Here is a 26240-nt window from a genome sequence, read left to right as displayed (position 1 = left end):
TTGCTCCGAACAACATCCAGTTCTGAAGTTCGCAGCTTCCTGGACAGGCAGCCTGCTAACACAAAGACTGATTACCAACTGCTCCGAGAAGCCCTCATTAAAGAGTTCTCCGACCCTGAGTCCGATCAAGGCCTAGTGGCTGCCCTGGAGACAAGACAAGGACGTCACGAACCTCCTCAAGCCTACTAAGCCGACTCAGATGAGCATACTTTGGAACTCGTAACGAACCTGACATGGAAGATGAACTAAACTTCAAAACTCCCTTCCTAAGGAACCTTCACCCTGGCGTAAGCTACCATCTTGGCGTTCTCGCATGTCCACGAACAATGACTGCTCAGCAGTTGCGAGATTTGGCGCAGAAAGCCTACGGCAAACAAAAGATGGCCTCAGAAAAGAGTGGCAAAAGCCCAGCAGTTCTTGACTTCAATACTAACAGTCAAGGCCTGGCTCTAGAGGGCGCCCAACGCCAAGACAGTGCCAAGCCGCCACCCAGAGAGTGGAATGCACCCTCGTCCAACAAAGAACGAGACTCCCATGCCGGTACCAGATCTAAACAGAGGTATGAACGCTGGGATGGACCGCGTGGACGTCAACGCTCACCTGTATGGCATTGGGAAAAGACATGGGACCAGCCAAGGCCTCATGAGAGTCAATGGGAAAGATCGTGGAACCAGCCAAGCTCGTTTGGAAACTCAAGAGGAAAAAACTCATGGGAATCCAACGGAAACGACTAGCCCAAGGAATCGACGAAAGAATTCACAACGATTCCAAGCTGACCGAGCTCAAACTGAATCCACGCAAGAACAAAAGTCACCACCGTGTTTCGACTCACAAAAACTGATGGAAATGATGATGAAAGAATTCTTCCAACGGAAAGAGGAAGATCGGAGATGGGAAAAGAAAGAGAAACCAGATTCAGCCTGACTAGCGGCCGGACGAGAAGGCAGCGACCAGCTGGCCCAACCAGCCATGGAGAACAGCACTCCTTCATCTCACTCTCAGAGAACCACAGTCACAATAACTTCAGATGGACACGAAACCCCACCTGAAAACCCAGCAACAGAGTTAGACACTAACTCAACACTCAAACCTCTAGATCACAGCAGCGTCCAGCAAACACCTGCTGATGAAACCACTCAAGTTCCTGAAAGTGCTGTCTTGGTCGTCTGCCACTCCTCCGAAGAACACCACATCAGCCCTGATATCCTAACCGTTTCCTCCCAAAATCCAGTCCCTCAACTCCTAGGCGATCTCATTGAGAAAGGCATAGCGAAAAAGTTTTACCTCTCCATCATCATTGAACGACACAGAGTCGAAGCCCTTCTTGACACGGGAGCCGACATCACTTTAATGTCCACCGAGCTCCTCGAAAAGGTCCAAGAAAGAACAAAGGGGACTAACAGAACTCTCAGACTCCAGAGGTGTGAGCTGGACCTCCAAGCATATTCCCACACGGGCCTCCAACTGAAACATGTGGCCCCAATCCACCTAACGGTTGGATCAATGGATCTCGTCCATCCAGTATACGTCTCACCACTCAAGACGTATCCACTTCTCATTGGGAAAGATCTGCTTAATCGCTTCGAACCGCTGATAGACTTCAAGCACCTAAAGATGTGGACACAAGTCCGCGAGCCTCTGCCCTGCCAGTCATTAGACTCCAACGAGTCGCAGTGTCAAGTCACAGACACCACCCTCAATCCAGCGACTGATGATGCAGTAGCAAAGCCTGTACCTGGATCAAGCACAAGCAGCAAAGACCAGGACCCTCTCCTATGCTCACTGCAGGAGCCTGAATCAAACACAGGCCCCCTTCGAGTCATGACTGCAATAGACGTTCAAGGCACATCCTACAAGAACCCTACACCGGGGTTCAACGCACAAATTCAGCAGATCCTGAGTGAGGCGGATGCCCTTCACAACGAAGTGGATCGCCAAGGACTCAAAAGACATTCTGCATAAATACAAAGACTCCTTCGCAAAGGATTCCCTGGATTGTGGACTGACCAACATCCACACGGTGCGCATCCCGACAAACCCAAATGCGCCAGCCACATTTGTGCGACAATACAAGATTCCAATAGCGTCATATAAGCCAGTGCAAGAAATTGTTGACTCCATGCTGGAAAAGGGGGTCATCCAGCCCTGTAACAGCACATACTCTGCCCCGATATGGCCAGTCCTAAAACCTAACGGCAAATGGCGGCCCACCATCGACTATCACAAGTTGAATCAACAAGTACCGCTGTCACGATGGCCTATGACCCAATTGGATCAAGAAATCCCAAAAATCAAAGGCTCGATGATCCTGTCAACACTGGACGTCGCCTCCGGGTTCTGGACGATCGCTGTCCACCCCGATGACCAACACAAGCTAGCATTCACCTTTGGCAATCGACAGTACACCTTCACACGGTGTCCCTTTGGCTATGCCAACTCACCAGCTGAATTCAACATCTTTCTAAACAAAGCATGCCCTGATGCCAGAGCTAGAGGCAACCTTGTTTATGTCGATAATATTTTGATGAAAAGCTCAAGTGTTCAAGATCACCTCAAGGAAATTGATCACGTCCTAAATCAGCTGACAACGGCAGGAGCCAAAATCGCCCTTCACAAAGGACAGTGGTGCAAAACCAAGGTGAACTATGTCGGACTGCTTGTCGGAAGAAACAGCATTGAGCCACAGTCTAACCGCACTCAAGCAATCCACAGCATAAAAGCGCCGACTAACATCTCTGAGCTGCGAAGCTTTCTGGGAGTGTGCAATTACTCGCGACAGTTCATCGAAGACTACGCTGACATTGCCCGACCACTAACCTCCCTCCTGAAAAAGGATGAACCCTTCGTCTGGACGGAAGCCCAGGACACCGCGATGAGCCAGCTCAAACAACGCCTGTGCTCTGCCCCGTGTCTAGCTTACCCAGACCCCGGAAAAGAATTCTACCTGGATGCTGGATTCTCCAATCATTGCCTCAGCGCAGGCCTATACCAGCTCCATGACAAAGACAAGCGTGTGGTCGCTTATGCCAGCAAACCGCTGCCTCCCCCAGAATGCAAGTACTCAGACTGCGAAAAAGCTTTACTTTGCACTGTGTGGGCTATCCAGCGTTTCTCGAATTACATCGGTGCACAAAAAGTCATCATCGAGACTTGTCACCAACCTGTCACCTTCCTCAACAGTCAACGCATCAGAGATGGCGTGGTGACCAACGCACGCATAGCTACCTGGCTAATGACACTCCAAGGACGGGACGTTGAGGCACGATACGCCCAAAACTACAAATCATCATTGGGCAACGGGCTAGCAGCCTGCCAAAACTGTTCAACGGACACGCTGCACACACCAGCGGAACCCAAAGAACCACCACAACCTCAAATGACGAATCACAGGTACTTCGAGGAGAATGTGTGTGAAGGAATGCCCACAGCATATGTCGATGGCTGCTCCTACAACCACAAGGGCAACTTACAAGCTGGAGCGGGAGTGGTCTGGCTCAACAACGACCCTTGCCCACCGCAACAATTCAACTTAGGCCCTCGCTCATCACAATATGCTGAAATAGCAGCCATCCTCATTACACTGCAAGTGGCCGCATCCCACAACATCAAAGAACTCCTCATCTGCACCGATTCAAACTACGCCCGTCTCAGCTTCACCTGCCATTTAGCTGGATGGAAACAGAATGGATTCAAGACAGCTAACAACAAACCTGTCAAGCACCAGGAACTCTTCCAAGCAGGCGATGCCATTGTCACTGAACATGACATTATCGTTTATTGGAAAAAGGCTCGAGGTCATTCACGTCAACCAGGACAAGACAAAGACTTCAATGACCAAACCGATGCCCTCGCCAAAGCAGGAGCATTACACGGAGAGTCCTGGACATTTCAATCCCTCCCACCCAACCCTTCAGTGGCAGCCATAATCCGCCGCCAGCACGCCACTGGCGTTCATACCCCCACCTCCTCCCTCGTTACCCTATCACCTCAGTTCGCTGCTGACGATCTGCTCACCCTCCAAACAGCGGATCACACTCTGCGAACTATTGCAGCTCACATAGCCGATCCATTATCTCATCCTATATCCACCTCCGACCTTACTGCTTCCTCCGAGCTCCGCACGCTCCACTCAATCAAGCACATGCTGCATCTGAGAGACGGTGTTCTCACATATGTCCCTGAGCCTCTCACTGCGCCAAAGCTCGTAGTGCCTCACGGCCAAAGGGAGATTTTGCTGACACATGCACACGATGCACCATGCGCTGGACACCACGGTGCCAAGGCCACATACGAAACCCTCAAGCAAGTAGCATACTGGCCTGGCATGCAGCAGGATGTAGCGGAATACGTAAAAGGATGCCTGGTGTGTTGCCAGTCCCAACCGGCAAACCCAAACCACCGAGCCCCACTGCAAAGAAAGGGAATGACTTTCCCATGGTCAGACCTCCAAATAGACTGGGTAGGACCCCTGCCACGGTCAACACGGGGTAACAAATACTTCCTTACCGTGGTCTGCGAATTCACAAAGTGGATAGAATGTCTCCCAGCTCCCAACGATACAGCAGAAACAACAGCCTGCCTGTTAATGAACCACATCTTCGAGATTTGGACTGCCTTTAAGGGTCAACTCTGACCGTGGAACCCACTTCACTGCTGCAATCATGCAGGAAGTGTGGAAACTCCTGGGCATACAGGCCAAGCTCCATATAAGTTTCCAACCAATGTCCTCAGGTCAAGTGGAACGGGCCAATCGGACAGTGGTCAGCATGTTAAAGTAGTATGTGTCCGCTAATCAAAAGGATTGGGATATCAAACTTCCGCTAGTATTGATGGCTGCTCGAGCCACCCCTCACCGGTCCACCGGAATACCCCCGTTCACATTGATGACAGGGAGAAACATGACGCTACCGCTGCATCTGCTGTACCAACCCGGTGACTCGAACCTCGTCACCGCCTACACCACTCACCAGTACCTGGAAGAGTTGCATCAGCACCTGAGAGCGACTTTCGCCTTCGCGCAACTGCATCGAAGCGCAGAAGGTCGTAAAGCCTACTACGACCAAAAGGCCTCTCACCATGAGCTCAGTGTCGGAGACAAAGTGTGGTACTACAGCTTTGCCCAACCAAAGCAGAACACTTCCCATCGCCTGTCAAAGAAGTTCTTACCTCGCTGGACAGGACCCCATGAGATAGTAGACAAGCTCTCACCTGTCGCCTACCGAATCAAAATCAGCCAAGGGCGCAGCGAGCCAATACTTCGATGGGTCCATCGAAACCAGATAAAGAGGCACCAGAGCTCCAGCCAACTGGCAAAGGGGGAAGATCCAACCCACTGACACAGACCGACACCCATACGCTCTACACCACACTAACATAACTTCTGTTGTTTAGGAAACATATAGCGACCTCACTCAAACACAACACATACACTCTCTCCTCAGCTGCACTACTAGGGCCAACCTCTAGTAGAGAGGAGTTACTCCACACATGTGACACTCGTTTGCGGCCTCACCTCATTCGGTGTCCTTGTGTACCTCTTTTGTCCGTCATGTCTCTTTTGTTTTTTTTCCCCTTTTCCTTTTCTCAATCCAATTTCTCTTCTCCTCTAGTCCCCTCATCATAGAACTCCCTTTACAAATTCCTTAAATCCAGGTCCCGAAATTGAGATTGACTCCCTTTAATAAGTCGTTGTAACTCGTTGTGAGAACCGTGGTCAACTGATCCAGGTGACCGGGCCATTCTCCTCAGTTTAACCATTATCGACGCTAATAACATTTACCGGCTCAAAGATATGGTGAATGTGGGATTTTGGCAAGGGAACACCTATGTCAAAATCCACACTCCTGAAGTCGTTGCGTATCACGATAACAACGAACCGTTGTATCTGGCCCCAAACCTAAAGATGTGTACGCTCACAAAGGACATTCACTTCCTTTGCCCGAGTAAGCCTTTTGTCCGCGATAATACTGAGGCCATCTGCGGCCTAGAATCCATTAGGCCCGACACCACGTTCTCAAGTTGAGGTAACGCAAGCCGAAATTATCGGAAACCGATGGCTGGTCAACACCCCAGCGCGAACGGCTACCCTCACATACGATCAACACGACACCGCCACACACATTATCCTACCTAACCAAACTCTATGGATCACGGTCCCTAAGGGCTCGATCCTCCATATTGACGATTTGGCATTGTATCACCTTACCGATGACGAGTATCAGGCTGAAATCGAAATCTCACCTTTCTTCAAACAGCACTCCTTCACCCTTGATCCAGAATTGGAAGAAAGGATCAGAGAGGAAGGGACACCGCTGATTGATTTAACCCCCGTTGATACAGCTTTAGAAGCTATTGCTCGCCTTCCGCCTGCTGGCGCGCCAATTATTCGGTCTTGGTCTGCCGCTGACACAGCGCTTTGCATCTCTACTATTGTAGGATATGTTGTGACTTTGACCCTGGCCTTCCTCCTACACAAGCGAGTGAACGCCGTTCAAGAGTCTTTCAACAAATGCACGTCAGGCGTCCCGCGCATTTTCCGAAGTGATAAAACTGACCAAGAACCCGAACCGGAGAACTCAACCAACCTGATTGAGATCACGCCTATACCACCTCGTCGAACCCCTGACAACTAAACCAATCAAAATAACCCCACTTCCAATAACCCAGTTGTCTTCTCAAGTTTCTAACCTGTTCACTCCAAAATTACCCTGCACCAGGATTCAGTCAGTGATGGAGATGTTATTTGTGCCGTGTGTGTGCCTGTTCTCCCTGCTTCTTGTTCCAGTGCCTGCCGATGTTCACAACGGGAACCTCACCGAGCCAAGGGGGATATGTAATGCCTGGTCAGGATAACACACACATAGTTTCAACTCTCCCGCTCTCCTGCTATAAATCCTCTGGTCCCAGGAGACCCCCAGAACTAGAATATGTAAAAAAAAAGAAGATTGGTCTTAAGTCGGAACGCACACATCTAAGAACAGACATCCTGGCGCCGGCTGAAATAAACTGCCCAATCTCCTGAGACCATAAAAACAAGGATATATGGAACCGTCACATCTGGCTGCTTTCATCATGAAGTTGGATGAGGAGGACCCCCTTTTTGTCACTCTTGAAAAAAAAAAAAACAGAACTCATACTCCCGGATTTTACTTCACATTGGCGCTGTAGGATATCAGAGACTGAATCAGACAATTTTAAAGATGCATCAGAACACTGAAACATGAGAAGCTGAAATTCCAGAAAGAGAGGCTCCAAGAAACAGGATATCATAAATCTGTCCGGAGTCCTAGCTCCAACTAGCTGAAGCAACTCCTAACTTAGCAAGCCTCTTTCATCAAACAGCTTACAACCTTGAGACAAACGAACACTTATTGATAATTCCAATTCAAGAAGGAGACTGTCAAATTTGTTGCAAATAATCAAGACTGATGGTCAAAGAGATAGCCATCACGGGTTCCACGATTGTATTCACAAGCTTCCTTAGACTGACTTCTCCCCCACATAGAAGACAGACCAAACCAACATTCCTGTCTAAAGAACATGCCTCGTTCTCCATAGAACCACATAAAGACTTTCATTTTCAATTTTAATGAAACTAAGAATTTCTATGCATAACTGCATATTGTGTATGTAACCCATTTGAATATCCTTGTTTTAATAACTCAATATGTCTTGCTTTTAATAAGTATTGAATGGCTCGAGCCTTAAAGAGACCTATTGCATGTTTAGTATCTATGAGTTTGAGAATTCATGCTTGAAATGTTTCTTCCGGTCAATTCTTTGTCAAATGTATCATAGTCTTATTATGAAATCATGTTCAAAAAGGTATACTTTGCCAAAGCCTGTAAAATTCGGACCATGTGACTGATAACAAGCTGATGTAAAGAACACACCCTAGCTAAGCAAGGACAGTTTCTAATTGGTCAAGACATCCAGATGGGACGGTCCAGAAGCTGAGTTTAAAACCTCAGGACATCGTAAAATTCTCTCTCTTCTTTTTAACTCTTACTCTTCTCTGACTCTCGTCTCTGGTCCCTCTCACCGCGTGCTCTGGCCTCATGTGCCATAATGAGAAGGAAAACAACTTAGTCTCGTTACATCCTTTTTTTTATTCTTTTACTTTAGTTTATTTTCTTTCCGTGGAGTTTCGTGTTCTAATGTAAGTTTGCTACAAGTCCAGCTCCGACCCGCTTCAAACTTCAACCAGAAAGAACTCTGCATCCTCAGCCAACGCCCAAGAGACATCACTTCAAAGACTACTGAACTTCCAGCCAATCTGTCTGCAACGACGACACAAATGAAACCCCGTAACACAGGCAAGCAAGCAATGCCTCCAAGTTCTGAATTGGTGACTTTAATGTAAATTTTAGCCTCATTGAGAAACTCAAAGCAAGGGTTAAATAAGTGATTGATGGTTGTTCAGGTCTATGCAATAGCACATATTGCTGTGAACTTGGGATTTCACATTTCCATTCTCTTAAACTCATCCTCTCCTCACTCTCTCTCTTTCTGCAACGTGTGAATGCTTGTGTTCATGTGTTAGATTAGTTTATGTCTTAGGTTTATATAAATAAAATCTGATTTATATTTTAAAAGAGAAGTATCTTGTGTTTTCTGCTCACAAGTTAATGCCTTAATCTGTCGATTTCGTTACTGTGCTATTTAATAGTGTTTTCACTATATTTTGGATTTTAATATCCAGTGCAGAGTTTGTTCAGTGAATCGCCGTAACACGGATTCTGTTCAAATCCCTATAAAATCATAAATGATTACCTTTGAGCTAAATTAAACTATATTAATATTAATGTAATAAAACCCCTACATTTTTTATTGGTGGAGGTTAATATTATATGTAATAACCTTACAGCGCCATAATTCAAAGGCCTGGTTACAGCCGACTCGAACCAAATACTTTTACGACCTTGCATATCAGCACATTCCAGGAAAACGCGCCTTTTCTGTGCGTTCTCTATCTAACAAAGAGAGAGAGAGCCACACCTTTGAATTAGAAACGAATGTTAAAAGGGAACAAAAGTTATACTGGTTTCTGCTATTGAAACAATATACTTGAAAAAACACTATAGACAATATAGTTTATACATATATTAATAATGTTGTTGGTTGTGACATTTATAAGCTTGTTGTGTTTTATTTTAAATCTATGGTAAATCTGTTTCCAGAATGTATAAATTTTACCTGATGACGAGATGTCAGGTCACATGCTCGATGTGTTTATTTAGAATCTTTTAATCGATGCATTTAACCGAGTAATATCCTTCGTATTCATATGTATTTTTGGCTATGCAAAGTTACGTGGTGTTTGGTGTCAAACGAACGCTAATTTCATGAATAATATTATGGTGAATGGAAATGATCTGTTTACATCAATGCGTGATTACAAAACAAATAGAAGTTTTCTGTAATAAGCTTTCATGTGATTTAAATAACTGAACGGACAATTTATGCATAGAAAGACCCGCAGTTGTGCGGGGCGGGGCTCCGCCCACAGCTACACTTGCGATTGGATCAAACGCCCAACAGGAAAGAATCCGATTGGATCAGGCGCCCGGAGGCAGATCCCAAATCGGCTCGTTTGAAACCAGATGCACAACCGTGAAAGTGGGTTAGAGTTGAAAACTCAAAAGGAGGCTCACGCACGCCTCGCTCGTCTCTCGTTCTGCTCACGCTGCAAAGCGCTTCTGGCCTCTCACATCACGGCAGGGCGTGGCAACAGCGATCAAAGTTAAACTTTGAGAGAAACTTTAACATCCAAAAGACAAAGAAACTAACATCTGGAGCCAGGAATCGAACGGCTTCCTGATAGCGTCATCAAGTCAGAACGAAGCCCTCCAACCACTGAAGAGTACCCTCGTGACGACGACCTACGAGTAGCCAATCCGCGCACGGTCCGTCGCAGACCCGGAGAACTGAACTCGTTTGGAACACAGACAGTAAGATAGCATTGTAGACAGTAAGATATCCCTTGAATCTACTGGAAACTGGTGATATATCTATCTGTTGTTTAAAAGTAAAGATAAGGGTTCTTGCGTGTGATTTTCCCTCAGGCTGAAACTAGCATTAAAACCTAAGACTCTCTCTTCAGATACAAAACAACTCGCTCCCATCTTTGTGTATGTTTAAATCGTCTGTTTTGTGTTGTCTAGTCAGTAGTGTATTAGAGTCGTGAATAAACTTTGATTTTATTAAGAAATCTCTTGTCTGTGCTATGTGATTTTGCATATCGTAATTATTTGCCAAAAAGATTGCGTTTTACCTAAGCTCATAAACCTGAGAACTAAGTTAACTAGTTGTTTATTTTGATCGTTGGCCGCGAGTAAAATAAACAAAATTGTTAAGAGATAACTTGCTGATATTAATGCTTGCTGGACAAGTCGTTAATAAGGTATAAGTTGGATGTTCTGATTAATATCCATTAATCATATGACCATCACTCGTAAGGGTGGTTCCCTAAAGATAAAATAAATATTTGTAGGATTAATTTCTTACATTTGTGCAAGTTAACATTCTATTCAGTTGTTTTTTTGTGTGTGTGGTTTCTTAGCAATCAACATATATTTGTGACTGACATGTTGGATGGGTGAGTAAGGTGGAGGGGGTTGAAAACAATGAATTAACTATGAATTGCTGTGTTATATATTGCTTGTCATTGTAAATGCTAATAAAAGTGTCTTAAATGATCACACAAAACCTTGATGTGTTATGCTTATATATATATATATATACACACACATACACACACACATATACATACATATAAGTTTTTCTAGTGATAAATTAGCTATATGAGCTGTTTGAGTCTTAAGATTTAATTAAAATAAAACAAAAATTAAATCCAAAGCATGATCCCATGATGAGAACCCCTAAATTGTTCTATATAGAACCTTTTTCCTGGCAACAAAGAACCCTTAAAAAGGGTTCTATATGGAACCTTTTAGGGGTTCCATATATGAAGCGCCTGATAGAACCTTTTTAGGTTCTATATAGAACCTTTTCTTCTAAGAGAGTTCTCAAGCTTGCGGTCATCCCTGTTGTTTGTGCACATTTTCCTACCCAATTTCAAGATTCAAGATTTTTATTTGTCACATACACAATTATACAGAGTATAACCAGCAGTGAACTGTAAGTCAGGTCCGCTCCAAGGACAGTGCAATTATATAGAATAAAAAACACAGAATGTACATAAATATTAAGAAAAAGAAAAGTAGAAAAGATAAAAATCAAATAAAATAAAAGATAAAAAATATAAATAAAAATGTGCAGGTTAGTATGTTTGTTGACTTAAATAGTAATATAAGAAGGAATGTGCAAAAAAGTTGTACAGAGTATTTACAAAGCAGCAATACAAGGTAGAACATTTTTTTAGTAACTTATTGATAGTGATATTTACATGGAGACGTGAGATGTTATGACAGAGTTAGAGTTTAGGAGCCTGATGGCCTGGGGGAAGAAGCTCCTCCTAAGTCTCTCAGTTTTTGCCATCAGGCTACGGAAGTGCTTACCAGATGGTAGCAAAGTGAAGTTCTTCCTTCCAGTCAACTTTGCATTTAATATGCTTTAATACAGCACTCCTTGAAATATTTAGGAATATACTTAACGAAAGAAACTTCAACACTAGCAGAGTAGACGCTGACAATTTTTCGGGAATCCTACGGGTCAAGGGAATCCAGCGGGAAGGGAAACAAAACCGCTACGAATCACGTGATTGGGACAGGACAGGAAAAAATGTTAGCGGAAGTGGGCAGGACCGGGAATAGTAATAGTAATAGTAATAAGCTGAATAGCGCACTCGCTGCAAGACAGGCGCCGGTGAGCTCACTTGCTCTTAAAATCTCTGTAATTTTTGGTCATACAGATAAAAGTAACCTAATACATCTTTTAAATCTGTAAAGACTCTTCGTTTATTTGTGTGCACTCAGAATAACAACGAAACATTGCGCTTTAAAGCAAACAGGATGCACTTTAGGTCTCTGTGAACTTGAGCGAGAAACTTTGAAAAATATATCTATAGAGAGAAATATCTACTTTCAAATGAAAAAAAAAAAAATTCAAATATAAAATGCATGGATGATTTACATGAAATTTAATTTGTGCAATGCACACTGTGTAAAGCTAGCTTTCAGTTCAATATAACAAAAAACTACATTTTGGGTTTTTATTCAAGGTGGGCATGCTGTGATCTGTGCTATATTTTTACTGTAACTGACAGATTTCGGCCAAAAAAAAACAACAACATGGGAGTGGGAGGGAATGGGAGTCATTCTTCCGGGAGTGGAACGAGACGGGATTTTCACGTTTTTTCGTGGGATTGGGACGGGACGAGATTTTTTTTTTGTGGGAGTGGGACGGGAGAGGTTTGAAAATCCAATCCCGTGTCACCCTCTATAGCAGAGGCAAATTTTATCCCACTTTTAATAAAAATTAAAAAAGATATACACAGGTGGAATGCCGTCTCTTTCCTTGGCCTTAGTCATAGAATTGACTCAATAAAGATGAAAATTCTGCCACGATATTTCTATTTATTTCAAGCACTACCTGTAGAAATTCCCCTAAAATCGGTCTGAATTAAATAAGTAAATATAAGTAAATATCATTTTCAGATTTATTTGGCAAGGGAAAAAACCCAGGATCAAATTCAAAACATTACAGCTCCCAATGGAGGAAGGAAGTACGGCATTACCCCATATTAGGGATTATTTCTATGCAGCCCAGACTAAATCTTTAATTAACATATGTAACCCAACATATCAAGCTAGGTGGAAAGATATCGAACTCTCCATAATGTCTGACCCCCCAATTCAAGCATTATTGGTACAAAAGTTTGGGAAGATTTATAGAAAATGTGCAAAACCCATGGATTAAAGCCCAACTAAAAATCTGGAATAAAATAAAGGAAGAATATAAATTAGATCGGAAATTACAAATAATTCAATGGTGTGCCTAGGACCCTGAATTTAAGGCAAGAATAGAATGGATTATAGATTCAAATTTTGGGTCTCAAAAGGAATATCAACATTCTATTCTCTTAAGGAAAAGGGAGAGTTGAAAGACTTTGAAGAAAGAGTACTGCCTTGAGAAATCAGATTTTTATAGATATCTCCAGCTACGCAATCATTTTGAAAACAATGAGCCAATATTGAAGATATTTACAGGTGCTTACCAAGGAGATATAAATAAGGGTGTCATCTCTAAATTCTATAAAGGTCTTAGGATAAAAAAAAACTCCACCACAGAATATATTAAAGAAAAATGAGAAAAGGAAGGTAATTTTTTTAATATCGAATGAGGAATGGCTTGATATATGGACATTCCCATGGAAATGTACTAATTCTCACATATGGCGGGAATTTGGGTGGAAATGTCTTATCAGATTTTTTATTACACCGAAACAGAAAGCACATATTGAGGGAGGGGACACCAAATGTTGGAGACAGTGTGGGTTTCGGGAAGCCAATCACTGGCATATATTCTGGGGATGCCCAGTGATAAAACCCTTTTGGGTGGAGCTTCATAAAGCAGTGAAAGGCATTTTTAACACTACACTGCCTTTGCGCTTCTCCACATTATATTTAGGAAATACTAATGACATTTGACATTCTAACAATTGCTGGTAAAAATGCACTTACAAGACGCTGGTTGCTTCCTGAACCCCCCACAATACAAGAATGGATGGATATTGTGAATGATATTTATGTTATGGAAAATATTACTTTTTCCCTCCGTCTTCAGAAGAATGTATTCAGAAAGGTTTGGTCCAAGTGGATCGAATATGTAAGGCCATTACGGCCAGACTTTGTGGAGGTATAAAACAAATGATCCTTCCCTTCTGAATGGAAAATGTTATTGTGATCTCCTTTACACATCCTTTCCACATCGGAAACTAACAGACTTTCTCCCACAGTCTCTACCATAGACCAAGAACAAACATTTAACATTATTGAATATGGAATTTGATTATTAAGTATATATCTGACCTCCCCAGAGCCGTTAAAATTATTATTGTTATTAATATTATTAATTAATTTTATTTTATCTGTTATTTTGTTTATATTATGTTTAAAAAAGAAAAATACAATTTGAATGGCAGAGAAAATTGTAACTACTTTTGTTTTGAAATAATGTACTGTAATGTACTGTTGTTCAGACAGCTACATCAAAATAAACAAAATTAAAATTAAAATTAAGATCAAATGCGTGCAGGCAGATTATCTCACACGCGTCAAAGCAGATTTTCTCACAAATGCAATTGAGCAACTTTCTTTTCCAAAAACAGCAGATAGCGCTGTTGGTTAATTTACTCTAGTCTCCCGAGACCCGAAACACCAGTTTACCTTTTCAGACCAACATGAGTGGAAAACAGGTGAGTTTCTGTCTTACTATATCTATAATTAACCATATAGATGTTTTAACAAAGTGACCCTACTACAGAGTCAGTGAAATTCACAATAAGTGCTGTAAACAATTCAAAAATCAGATGTGACATGTCTAAACATTTAACTAGGCAGTCTTTCCCTAAAAAAACTGATCCATTCTTATCCTCTGTTGGATGGCGGGATATAGAATATATTAGGCTATAAATGTTGATACAATTGTTCAACATTCAAAACAATGCAGGGGTATAACTATATATCGTGTCACAATATATTGTAATACTAAAATGAAAATGTATTGGATAGTGTTTTTGGAAAAGAAAGTTGCTCAATTGCATTTGTGAGAAAATCTGCTCGCACGCATGAGAAAATCTAGCTAAGTTTCCTCATAAAAAGGCAAATAAGTCTCACAGTTGTGACACACAATACATATATTTGTCCATACCTCTGCATTTTCTCTCAAATAGAGTTTTTTATTTGCAAATCACTTTGCGGTTGTTTGAAAGTCGAGTTTTTCTTTGCAAAGCAAATTTGTTTATTTGCAAAACACTGGATTTGTTAGATGAATAGAGTCACAAAATTGGCTCCATAGGGCTGTACCAAGGAGACATTCAGCAGTCACAGCAGGAGACAAAATTTAACTGAAGTCTATTCAAAAGTTGTATGAGTCTATTCTAAGAAGGTTGGAAGCTGTATTAAAGGCAAACGATGGTAAACACAATAAAATACTGGCTATTTCTAGTGTGTTCACATTATTTTCTCCAACCCCTGAGCACTTAAAGGGATAGTTCACCCAAAAATGAAAATGACCCCATGATTTGCTCACCCTCAAGCCATCCTTGATGTATATGAATTTCTTCTTTCAGACAAATGTAATTAGAGTTATATAAAAAACTATCCTGGCTCTTCCAAGCTTTATAGCGTGGGGTCGGACTCAAATGAGAAGTAAAATAGACTACTGTAACATTACTAGTCATGTGACACATGAAATGATGTAAGATACTCACTTCAGTGTGTTGAGTTGACAGTGTTTATCCTGCAGTAGAGCAGCGATCTGATTCACTCGTGTGTCTCCTAGTTTATGTTCACTCAGATTCAGCTCTCTCAGGAGTAACGGGTTTTTACCCACAATTCCAGTCACATACTGACAGGCTTCATCTGCAGCAGGACCCACAAACCTGCAGAAGAGAAGATGAAGCAGAATTCAATTCAATGTGTATTGCATCACAAATCATTTAAAGATGATCAAACATTGTTTGTAACGAAAAGCTCTAGTTCAAGTTTTAACAATTGAACATTTAAATATACAAATATTTTTGAGAAAGTAAAAGTAAATTCTTTAAAAGAAAGTCAAAAGCTCACTAGATCATGATTCTCAATTCTCAAAAATTCTCAAAGATATTTCTAGCTTTAAGCAGGAGATGAGGAGAGTTAGCAAAGGGATAACTAGCTTGTGACAGCTAAGCATTCATAACCATATATTTAGTTGATCTTTTGATGCCGGCTCTTCCTATTATTATGTAGCAGAATTCACCAAACACTGGATTGCTGATCCACTAACAGGGGACATGATCTGGGTTTAGACCATCTCTGGATAGTTTTATTTAACTGATGTCTGTGTTGATGCAACAGTAATTCTGCTCATTATGAGAGAACTGCAGGTTCAGACGTGTGTGTGTGTGTGTGTGTGTGTGTGCGCGTGTGTGCGTGTGTGTGCGCGTGTGTGTGTGTGTGCTGAATTATCCTGACACACATCATATGTTTGTGGCCTGTTATAGATCTGCTGTAGTAGATCTACAGTGTTGTGTATCTGATCTTGATGGAAATTAATGTACAGTGCATTCAGTAACACTTAAACAATCAGGATAATAAGTCACACTGAATATTTTTTCATAAGAAATGTCCACAATAACACAATCATAAATGTTAATTGAGGCCCCAAAATACTGAATACCAGCACATCTAGTGACCCAAAATGTCTGATTAACCTGTAACTTTTAACACAACTAAACTGTGGTGACATTTATCATCAAAACAACAGCAGCTGCAGCATCTGTATCTTATTGAATTAGTGAAATATAATATAATAATATTTGTGTAATATAAATAATTCACATGCGTATCATTTATTTTGTATTATTTGATCACGTCTCACCTCAGTGTCTTGAGTTGACAGTTCGGATCCTGTAGTAAATCACTGAGCTGCTTCACTCCTGATTGTCCAGGATCATTTCCTGTGAGATCCAGCTCTATCAGGTGTGAAGGGTTTGATCTCAGAGCTGAAGCCAGAGCTTTATAACCTTCTTCAGTGATACTGCAGTTTGAGAGTCTACAGAAAAGAGGTTTTAAATAATCAAATGAACTATAATCAAAAACTAAACTAACAATACTGTCGGTGGTGGCTGGTGAAAATATTTCTAGGTAGGGCACCACATTCAACAATTTTAGCATACATCCCAGTATGATTCATCCCAGTATAACAAAGGGAAAAACATTAAGACTTGAAACATTTTAAATAAAGATATCATTTTACCAAGTTCTAGATTAAGTTTGAGGATGATTCTCACAAAGCTATATTTTCTGCAAGAAAGTTTCAAGAAAGTTTTTTTTTTTTTGTAATTTTCATAATTCACAATTTATGTATACAGTGCAACAGCAAAAACTGGGGGAAAAAAAATAAATGTCACATTTGTTGAGAGTATTTTCTATAACTACAAGTCAAGCTGCAATACCAAACAGGACCACACTGAGACGCCAACAGAACACTATACCAGTTGCCTTAACCTGACTGTATATAAATACATACAGATCCATTCAGAACTACTAAACAGATCAAAACACAAATCAGAAAAGCAAATAAAAACATTCTGAATTTGTTGAATGTGGTGATCTGAAGGCAGCTCAACATGACCAGTTAACAGCTCCTCTGTCAGAGTGAGTTTTGATGCCCATATGTATATAAACACCACTGACTAGGGCTGGGTACCGTTCACATTTTAACCGGTACGGTACTGGTATCAGGACCTGAAATTCGGTACCGGTACCCGACGGTACCTTACTCTTTTTCGGTACTTTACTCTCCTTGTAATAACAAAAACATTTATTTCAGTGAAGAAATAGCTCTCAATTTCAACAATTTGAACAATAGGGCCCTACATTTTTTTTTCTTCCAGAAATTGTGTTTTATTGTTTCTGATAATCAAATTAAGGCATGAAACATTTATTTTTAATCAAATGAAAATGAAACCCCTTTATGTTTTGGCAAACAAACAGAGGTTCACTGTTAAAATTAAAACATGGTAGAAAAATTCCTTTAAAAAAGTTTTGATAATAATTGTATTTTTTTCTACAGTTAAGTGTTTAATATGGTTGTAATAATTATTTTTATAATTTAATTGACATTTAAATTTGACAGTAAATGGAATATATAAAGACGTACATTACATTGTACAAAAGTAATACAAGAGTATTATATAATATTTAAACCGTCCTTTTACGTTTTAATATTCACATACACTAGTTCATATCGCAATTCGAATTAAGTGACAGACCTTCTTTTATTCATCCGTCAATTTATGAATTCCGTGGCATTCCGTGCTATAGAGTAAATTCAGTTTTTATGAATGGGCTCCGTCATCCTGTCCGCGTTTTTCGTGGAAACCATAGCCGAGTCATTCTACGAAACGGGTGTCGTTACCACTTTGCAGTTTTCTAAATTTTCACTAAAGACAAACCTTTTTTAAAAAATAAGCTACAGCTTGAAAGATATGTTAACCCTTCAAAAAACACATTTTCCCACCTCAGGCACAAAATCCTTAATATTATTGCCCTTTTTATTCAGGCAAGGGTGCCTTTATTGTACCACCCCGTAACGGACAATATGTACACCATTAGAGCAGTAAAACAAGAAATAGATTTTTAAAACATGATGTTTTCCTAGTAGTTTAATAGTAACATATCCCTTTTTTTAGAATCTATCAATAGAAAGCATGTAATTTACTTAATTTTTTTTATTCTTAGATTTTTAATCTTGAAAAATGAATTCAACATTTCAATCGCCTCATTGTTTGTACTGAAAAAAAACTAATTCACTTATAAAAATACAAATAAATTTAAATTTATTGGATTAGTCCACACAACAAGAACATCATTCAGCATTAATTTATGTAACATTTAATTTCTATACATTTTTAACAAAACGACCCTGTGACAGGGTGGTAACTGATGTGACGGCGTGGTATGGAAAAGTCATGTACACCATATGTAAAAACAGTTACTCAGTGATAGGCCTGCTTCTTTTTCTCTACAAATGTCCATTTAATTACACTGAACAAAATTATAAACGCAACACTTGTTTTTGCCCCCATTTTCATGAGCTGAACTCAAAGATCTAAGACTTCATGTACACAAAAGGCCTATTTCTCAAATATTCACAAATCTGTCTAAATCTGTGTTAGTGAGCACTTCTCCTTTGCCGAGATAATCCATCCACCTCAGAGGTGTGGCATATCAAGATGCTGATTAGACAGCATGATTATTGCACAGGTGTGCCTTAGGCTGGCCACAATAAAAGCCCCCCCGGCTCTGCTCTCTCACGTCGGCATTCACAAGTGCACAAGTGAGTTTTGCAACAGGAATACAGCAAAAGGAGTAGCAAAAGTCAAAGCGCCAGGATTTGAAGTTGTACGGCCAGATCTGAGAGGTTGTAAGTGCTGACTTGACGTTGTACAGTGAAACTGAAGTAAAGTGCAAAAGTAAATATGTCGTACACATTTGTGTGTCATTTTCTTTATGTGAATGTCATTCTACACATTTGTAGCTATTAATTTGCCACTTCGACTTCAAAACACGGCGTTTTGATCATTGTCTGTGTGTGCAAATCAAAAGATTCAGCTTTTCACATCAGAGCTGTGAGTGTAAATTTCAACTTACAAATATGAATATTAATATGACAAGTTCTCACCTTCAGATCAACAATCTCTCGAGCTTTGCTACTGGTTTACCTTCATAGTTTTCCCCCCTAATATTTAACCACTGACTAGCCATTCAACATTACAAGAGCTGTTCATTTGAACATTTATTAGACTACTTAAAATAACTTCTAATTTAAGTGAACTTAAAACCATTTTCACACAAACCCATTATAATAAATGTCATACGTGTGCCCTTCAGCAAGTAGGAAATATAAAGAAATTGAATACAAGTTATCAAACACTAAATTCTAAATGAATAGATGAGTCCTTCAAGCTACAGAAGTTATTGATTTAGACTTTTTTCTTTTGATCTTTGATTAACAGACATCACAGCAGCTGGTTATTAGGTTTTTGGCTGCTATATTCTGAAAAGTGTTCACCTCCGGCTCTTAATACATGGTTTTTCCTTCTGGAGCATCAGTGAGTATTTGAACCTTCTGTAATAGTAACATATGAGTCCCTCAGTTGTCCTCAGTGTGAAAAGATGGATCTCAAAATCATACAATCATTGTTGGAAAGGGTTCAAATACACAAAAATGCTGGAAAACCATATAATTTGTGGGACCTGAAGGATTTTTCTGAAGAACAGCAGGCAGTTTAACTGTTCAGGACAAACAAGGGACTCTATCCCTTGGACAACTATCACTAAACAAAAAAAACAAAAAACGGCATTTTTAAAAATTCAGCTATTAGGGTGAATTCGGGTAATCTGGGACATCCAGTGTGTTTATTTCCTGTTCTAACAACATTTAGTCAACAGGACTTTTACTATAATTTTAGCATGGATGTAATGTGACTGAAATCACGTGACTTCATGGGGGTGATTCCACAGAAAGGAGCAGGGCACTTATCCATCAAGAAGCTCCCCTGAGAATTGCATGACAAGGTCAGTGACAGGATTCTGACTAGATTAATGTTAAGGACATAAATCTGTCATAAATAAGACAATGTTCCTAATTGTTGTCAAATCATGTTTGTGATCTATTCAAGCAACAAATTATGTATTAAAGTGTTGAAAATGTGTTTTAATTTTTTTTCTTTCAAATATTGTTTTGCTGTCCCACATTATCAAATATTTTTGAGAATGTGGGACAGCATGCTTTGGGTAATCTGGGACAGTCTACAAATGGGGGAAATATGCATTTAGGGACTTTATAAGTCTATTGACAAGGGCTAATATATGCCATAATGAGAAATGGGTGTTTTATTTTAAGGACATAAATCTGTCATAAATAAGACAATGTTCCTAATTGTGTTTGTGATTTATTCAGTATTGTTCCCCGAGTAGCCCCAATTTTACAGAATGGAGAACCTGAATAACCAAACCAATATTCCGTTAATCAAATTGTTGCTTAAATTTTTGTTGATTTTTAAAAATGTTAATACAATGTTAAACAATTTTAATAGAGTTTTAAATGAATAAACAGTAGATTGTTAATCCTGTGTAGAGATAGAAATTATTTTCCTGATATTGGAATATACATTTTCTTATAGAGATTTCTGTACTTGTCATTTTTTTCATAATGCTCTTTTAAAATTGGTGATATTGTGTTTGGCATGCATAAAGTATGGTGAATATAGGCTTTTTTAGGTCTAATACATGTGTCCCAGATTACAAAGTGACCTGTCCCAGATTATCAAATACAAGTAGATTTTTTTTTTGTCACAAAAACAATAATAGATGTGGAATGTCTTCTCTGGGTATAATATCTACATTCTTTCTTCTTGTGTGGTTAGAAAACATCTTAGGGATTTCAGAAAAGTCTAATGTGTTGATCTCATGTGTTAGATAGATATTGAAATAAATCGCAGAGGTCAAAATTGCAAAAAATGTCCCAGATTACCCGAATTCACCCTATTTTCTATTGTGGATTATATTTAAACATTTTATGTGAAATCTTATTCAGGTCAGTACTAAAAATAACAATAACATGCATTTTGTACGATCCCTCTTATTTTGGTAAAATAATGAACATTTTGCAGATTCTGCACGGTGTATGTAAACTTTTGACTTCAACTGTAACTACACATTACATGCTCATAGTTTCTTTCACGCTTTGATATGAAAATTGCAATGCAACTGAAGAGCACACACTGCGAGCACAGTAGTGTTTCCACGCTCATTTGACTCGCACCTGGTGCTGAGACGAAGTGGAGTGCGCGTCTAAAAGTCTAATGTTTGATGTGGTCATAAGGACGTTCTGTGTCATATATAATATTCCCATCATCAGCCAATGTGCAATATTGATCTCATCGCTGTGGTGTTGAGTGTAGCTGCTGGTGAAATGTACTCACTTCAGTCTCTTCAGCTCACACACAGGATTCTTCAGTCCCTCACAGATCTCTTTGACTCCTGAGTCCAGCAGACGACTGTTGTTCAGGTTCATCTCTTTCAGGATGGTTTTGGAGGAGAGAACAGTAGCTAGAACTGAACAGCTTTTCTCTGTCAGTTCACAATTATTCAGCCTGAACACAAAAACAGCATTTCAGTCAGGACCACTTTCGTCAAGTATATTTATTACAATTATATTGCATACAGTTAGTGTTGGTGGTATGGTTCTGTTCTGGGCAAAACTCCACACGCCTGTCCATGCAGCCATGCTTGAACAGAGCGGGGAGAGCAGGGGTACAGAACAGATCCAGTATATGCCTACGTAATTACAATTCACAATTTACATGATTGTAGAAAATACAAATACATGGTAGAGAATATTTGCAATGTAGTGAAGTGTATACGAAAAGAAAGAAAAGTCAGATTAGATTACAGGTTCAGTTGGGTGGAGCTGGGGTTGGAGGAGGGAGTTTGATTGTGAGCTGCGATGCGATAGAAGAGATGCTGAAAGAATGGAGTTAAATGGACTGCTGTGATAAGTGTCGAGACTGGATTGGTACACATCAGGAACAGCTGACTATCAGCTGATGTGAGCTTGACTGACGTGGCCTGCCTAAACTAATGCAATGCTTGATTATTATTATTCAGCACATATTCAACACACATCAGAACAACAGCTCTTCATATCTGATCACACGTTACTGACAGTCTTTAATAATGAATAATCAAAGAGGTTTCAATGTATAAATCATGTTCACTCACATTATTTTCTCCAGTTTGCTGTGAGAGTCCATCAAAAGAGCAGAGAGTTTCTCCCCATCCAGATCTCCTAATTTATCTTCACTCAGATCCAGTTCCTTCAGTAGTAATGGACTTTTACCCAGAACTCCAGCGAGATACTCACACGCTTCCTCTGCAGCAGGACTTTTCAAAAACCTACAGGAAGCAGATAAGGATTTCAGATATATTTTTACATTATTTTTGCCACTAATTCTGTTGTGTGTCTGTTGAATTTCTCTGAACTGCTATTTAATTCCAGTTCATGTCCTATTCAACAACGGTGCATTTGACCCTTCTATCCATTTTCATACAGCTGATTTCACATCTGTGGTTCATTTTGAAATATTTGAAGGTTTTTTTCACCTGATGGTCTTTAATGAACAGAGTCCATCCTGTAGTAAATCACTGAGCTGCTTCACTCCTGATTGTCCAGGATCATTTCCTGTGAGATCCAGCTCTATCAGGTGTGAAGGGTTTGATCTCAGAGCTGAAGCCAGAGCTTTATAACCTTCTTCAGTGATTCTGCAGTCTGAAAGTCTATTAAAAAAAGATGTTATTCTTCCTTATAACACAGCTTGTCACACAAGTACATGTTCTAGACTGAAGAAAATGAAAAATATGCACTACAGGATTTTGGTCTGAATGACCCTTTTCACAGTATAGCTGGTAAAGCTCTATATTGGTGAACGCAAACTACAACAAATGCAAGTTTTGCATTATCATTTTCCACAATTGTATTTCTGTGACTTTACAAAAGAGAGAAAAAGAGTCATCATTGACTGCATTGGTCAGAACAGAGAAAAATGTCTCATTTGACATCACTCCCTCGGCTGGTGTATTAGAAACACTCACACAACAGCGTTAACTAGTTTTCTGTCATTTAATGCCAAGGGAACACAAAGTGCAGTGTTAAAAATACATGTTTTTTTCTTGACATGAAAATATATAAAATAAGTTTTATGATGCTAATAACTTTGGAAACGCATCATCACAGGTTGTGTAAAGGGTCATGACCTCGCTGTCACCACTGTGGTTCAATCATAAAATGACACAACCATGGCCGGACATATGCTTGTTTGATTTGTTCAGTTAAATACCAGTCAGAAATTATTAGAAACATTTCCACTGCGGACGCAAGGACTGAACAGGTCAGCCGGGGCTAACAGCTTCCAACTAAGAACTTCGAGACCATAATCAAACAGCATAAACTAGCATTTATGATTATTTCACATAGAAGGTCACTCAAATTGAATCGCATCTGCACCGATTAATTTATAGCCCGATTCAGACGGTAATTGTTTCTCAGGGGGTAGTTGGTGATTTAATTGCCGTCTGAATCCAGGACGTTTGTGTTTTTCTCTCACCACCCCTGTAAAAATCCCTGGTCGAATTACCTACTGTTTTTGCCTAATTTAATTGCTGTCCGAATCCACATCTCTGAGTTTACGAGAAGAAATCGATTCAAAATTCAGCGTTTAAACCCTTTTTGAACTCTCCCGAACACCATACGGTAACTGCTGTACTTCGGTGTAATTTGCATACATATTTATTTCTGAAATGCTGGAAATTAAGTATTTAAAAGAACAATACTTCGTATCTGCTCCACCACAGCAAGGGAGAGCAGAAAGAGAAGAAAAGCACATAAACATTCAAAATGGGTCTTTATTATGGCAGCGGCAGGTATGCAATATAATTTTAAAATGTGTATTATAAACGGATATATATTGCGTATAATTATATACAACTATAGCGCTTATTTTCCTATTTTTAAACAGAAGATTTAAATAATCAAATAATAAATAGGACTATATATATTATAAAATATGCTTGGAATAATAAGAACACATTTTACATAATAAGTGTTTTTAAAAACATTTTCCACAATAAAAAGAATGTGACTGGCCTCGTGAGCAGTGCATTCCCGGTGCGCAGGATCACAGAACTCACTCCTCCACGGTGAATAAATCTCCATCCGAATCCAAGGTGATATATACATTTATTTTTACAGACGTCCATATGAGAAACAATTACCGTCCGAATCGGGCTTATGATCACATGACTACTTTAAACAGCTCCATCAAGACTTTAGCCCCAAAGAGCACACATTTAGAAATATAAAGATAAATTCTCATATGTTCTCGCCTCGTTTCTGTACAGAGGATGATTCTGTATTATATTAATGTTTCACTACTTTATGAGATATGAAGAGTTTTGAGCGCTCTCTCCCATCTCACTGCAATCACACATAGTGGGGCGGAAATGTCATCAAAATGATGTTAAAAAAATATAAATAGCCATTTAATGAATTTCTGTTTTTAATAAAATATATGCTATAGCAGGGGTTCCCAAACTCATTCCTTGATCCATTTTGCATGTCTCCTTTATCAATCACACCTGATTCAACTCATCAGCTCATTAGTAGCAACTCCAAGACTTGAAATAGGTGTCAGACAAAGGAGACGTGCAAAATGTGCAGTGTTGGGGAGGCTCCAGGAATGTGTTTGAGAACCCCTGTGCTATAGGACAGGGATCCTCAAATCTGGCTCACGAGATCTACTTTCCTGCAGAGTTTAACTCCAACCCTGATCAAACACACCTACCTGTGATTTTCTAATGATCCTGAAGACATTGATCAGCATGCTCAGACGTGTTTGATTAGGGTTAGAGCTAAACTCTGCAGGAAAGTGGATCTCACGAGCCAGATTTGAGGATCCCTGCTATAGGAGTTAGTGTATCACACAAACAATAATCCTGCTTTTCTGAATATCTGCACAAATCACAAATGTACAATAAACAAGTTACTGAGTAACTTTCAGACACAAATTTCCATTTTATAAATAGAACAAACAGCAGAACCGCTTTATCTCTGAGCAGCACAGTGTTTTGTTCCTCAGTGTTACACGGACCAGTAAATTATTCAAAGTACAGTCGTTTGCAAATGACTAGACAAACGAGCCCTGTAGACATTTACAAATGCATTTTAACATGTAGAAATGTAAACAAAAATAAATAAAAAAACACTTCAGTTTTTCCAATCTGCATGTGGATTTTCCAACAGACAACAAATATGTACTTTTCCTAGTTAATTCCCATTCAATAATGTTAGTATTAATGCATGTCAAACACTTACAGCAGTGTGTTGAGTGTACAGTGTTTATCCTGCAGTAGAGCAGCGATCTGATTCACTCGTGTGTCTCCTAGTTCATGTTCACTCAGATTCAGCTCTCTCAGGAGTAACGGGTTTTTACCCACAATTCCAGTCACATACTGACAGGCTTCATCTGCAGCAGGACCCAAAAACCTGCAGAAGAGAAGATGAAGCAGAATTCAATTCAGTTCTCACCTTTTATACAATGGACAACATAGAAAATATTGCTTAAAAGCACAAGTTTTTTTTTCTTTGTTAACTTTGATGCAGCAACAGGTTGTTCAACATATCTTATAAGTATAAAAAGAAAAAGTTCACCTACATATTTATTTAGTATTATTTGATCACGTCTCACCTCAGTGTCTTGAGTTGACAGTTTGGATCCTGAAGTAAATCACTGAGCTGCTTCACTCCTGATTGTCCAGGATCATTTCCTGTGAGATCCAGCTCTATCAGGTGTGAAGGGTTTGATCTCAGAGCTGAAGCCAGAGCTTTATAACCTTCTTCAGTGATACTGCAGTCTGAAAGCCTAGAACAGAAATTAAAATGTAACATTCAACAGATTAATGAGCTATTTCAGAAATAACCTTTACAATATTAATCTATAAAGTAAATTAGTT

The 26240-nt window shown here is 39.8% G+C and overlaps 2 protein-coding genes across 2 annotated transcripts in view; one reads left to right on the top strand and one right to left on the bottom strand.

Moving 5' to 3' along the window:
• LOC306866526 (NACHT, LRR and PYD domains-containing protein 12-like) overlaps positions 1 to 26240 on the top strand; it is a 422442-nt gene that overhangs the window by 261695 nt on the left and 134507 nt on the right. The gene's annotated exons all lie outside the window — the stretch shown is intronic.
• Positions 1 to 26240, bottom strand: part of LOC306866567 (NACHT, LRR and PYD domains-containing protein 12-like) — a 65728-nt gene that overhangs the window by 23686 nt on the left and 15802 nt on the right. The window contains exons 10-16 of the mRNA XM_079411829.1: positions 25976 to 26149; positions 25603 to 25773; positions 22836 to 23009; positions 22455 to 22628; positions 21656 to 21826; positions 16543 to 16716; positions 15395 to 15565 (exon numbers count right to left, since the gene is read on the bottom strand). Coding sequence (XP_079267955.1) covers positions 15395 to 15565; positions 16543 to 16716; positions 21656 to 21826; positions 22455 to 22628; positions 22836 to 23009; positions 25603 to 25773; positions 25976 to 26149 — 1209 coding nt within the window. The remainder of the gene's footprint in view (positions 1 to 15394; positions 15566 to 16542; positions 16717 to 21655; positions 21827 to 22454; positions 22629 to 22835; positions 23010 to 25602; positions 25774 to 25975; positions 26150 to 26240) is intronic.

The sequence above is a fragment of the Barbus barbus genome, assembly GCF_936440315.1.
Source record: "Barbus barbus genome assembly, chromosome: 4".
In the NCBI taxonomy this organism is placed as follows: domain Eukaryota; kingdom Metazoa; phylum Chordata; class Actinopteri; order Cypriniformes; family Cyprinidae; genus Barbus; species Barbus barbus.
This window is presented reverse-complemented; position numbering and strand designations above follow the sequence as displayed.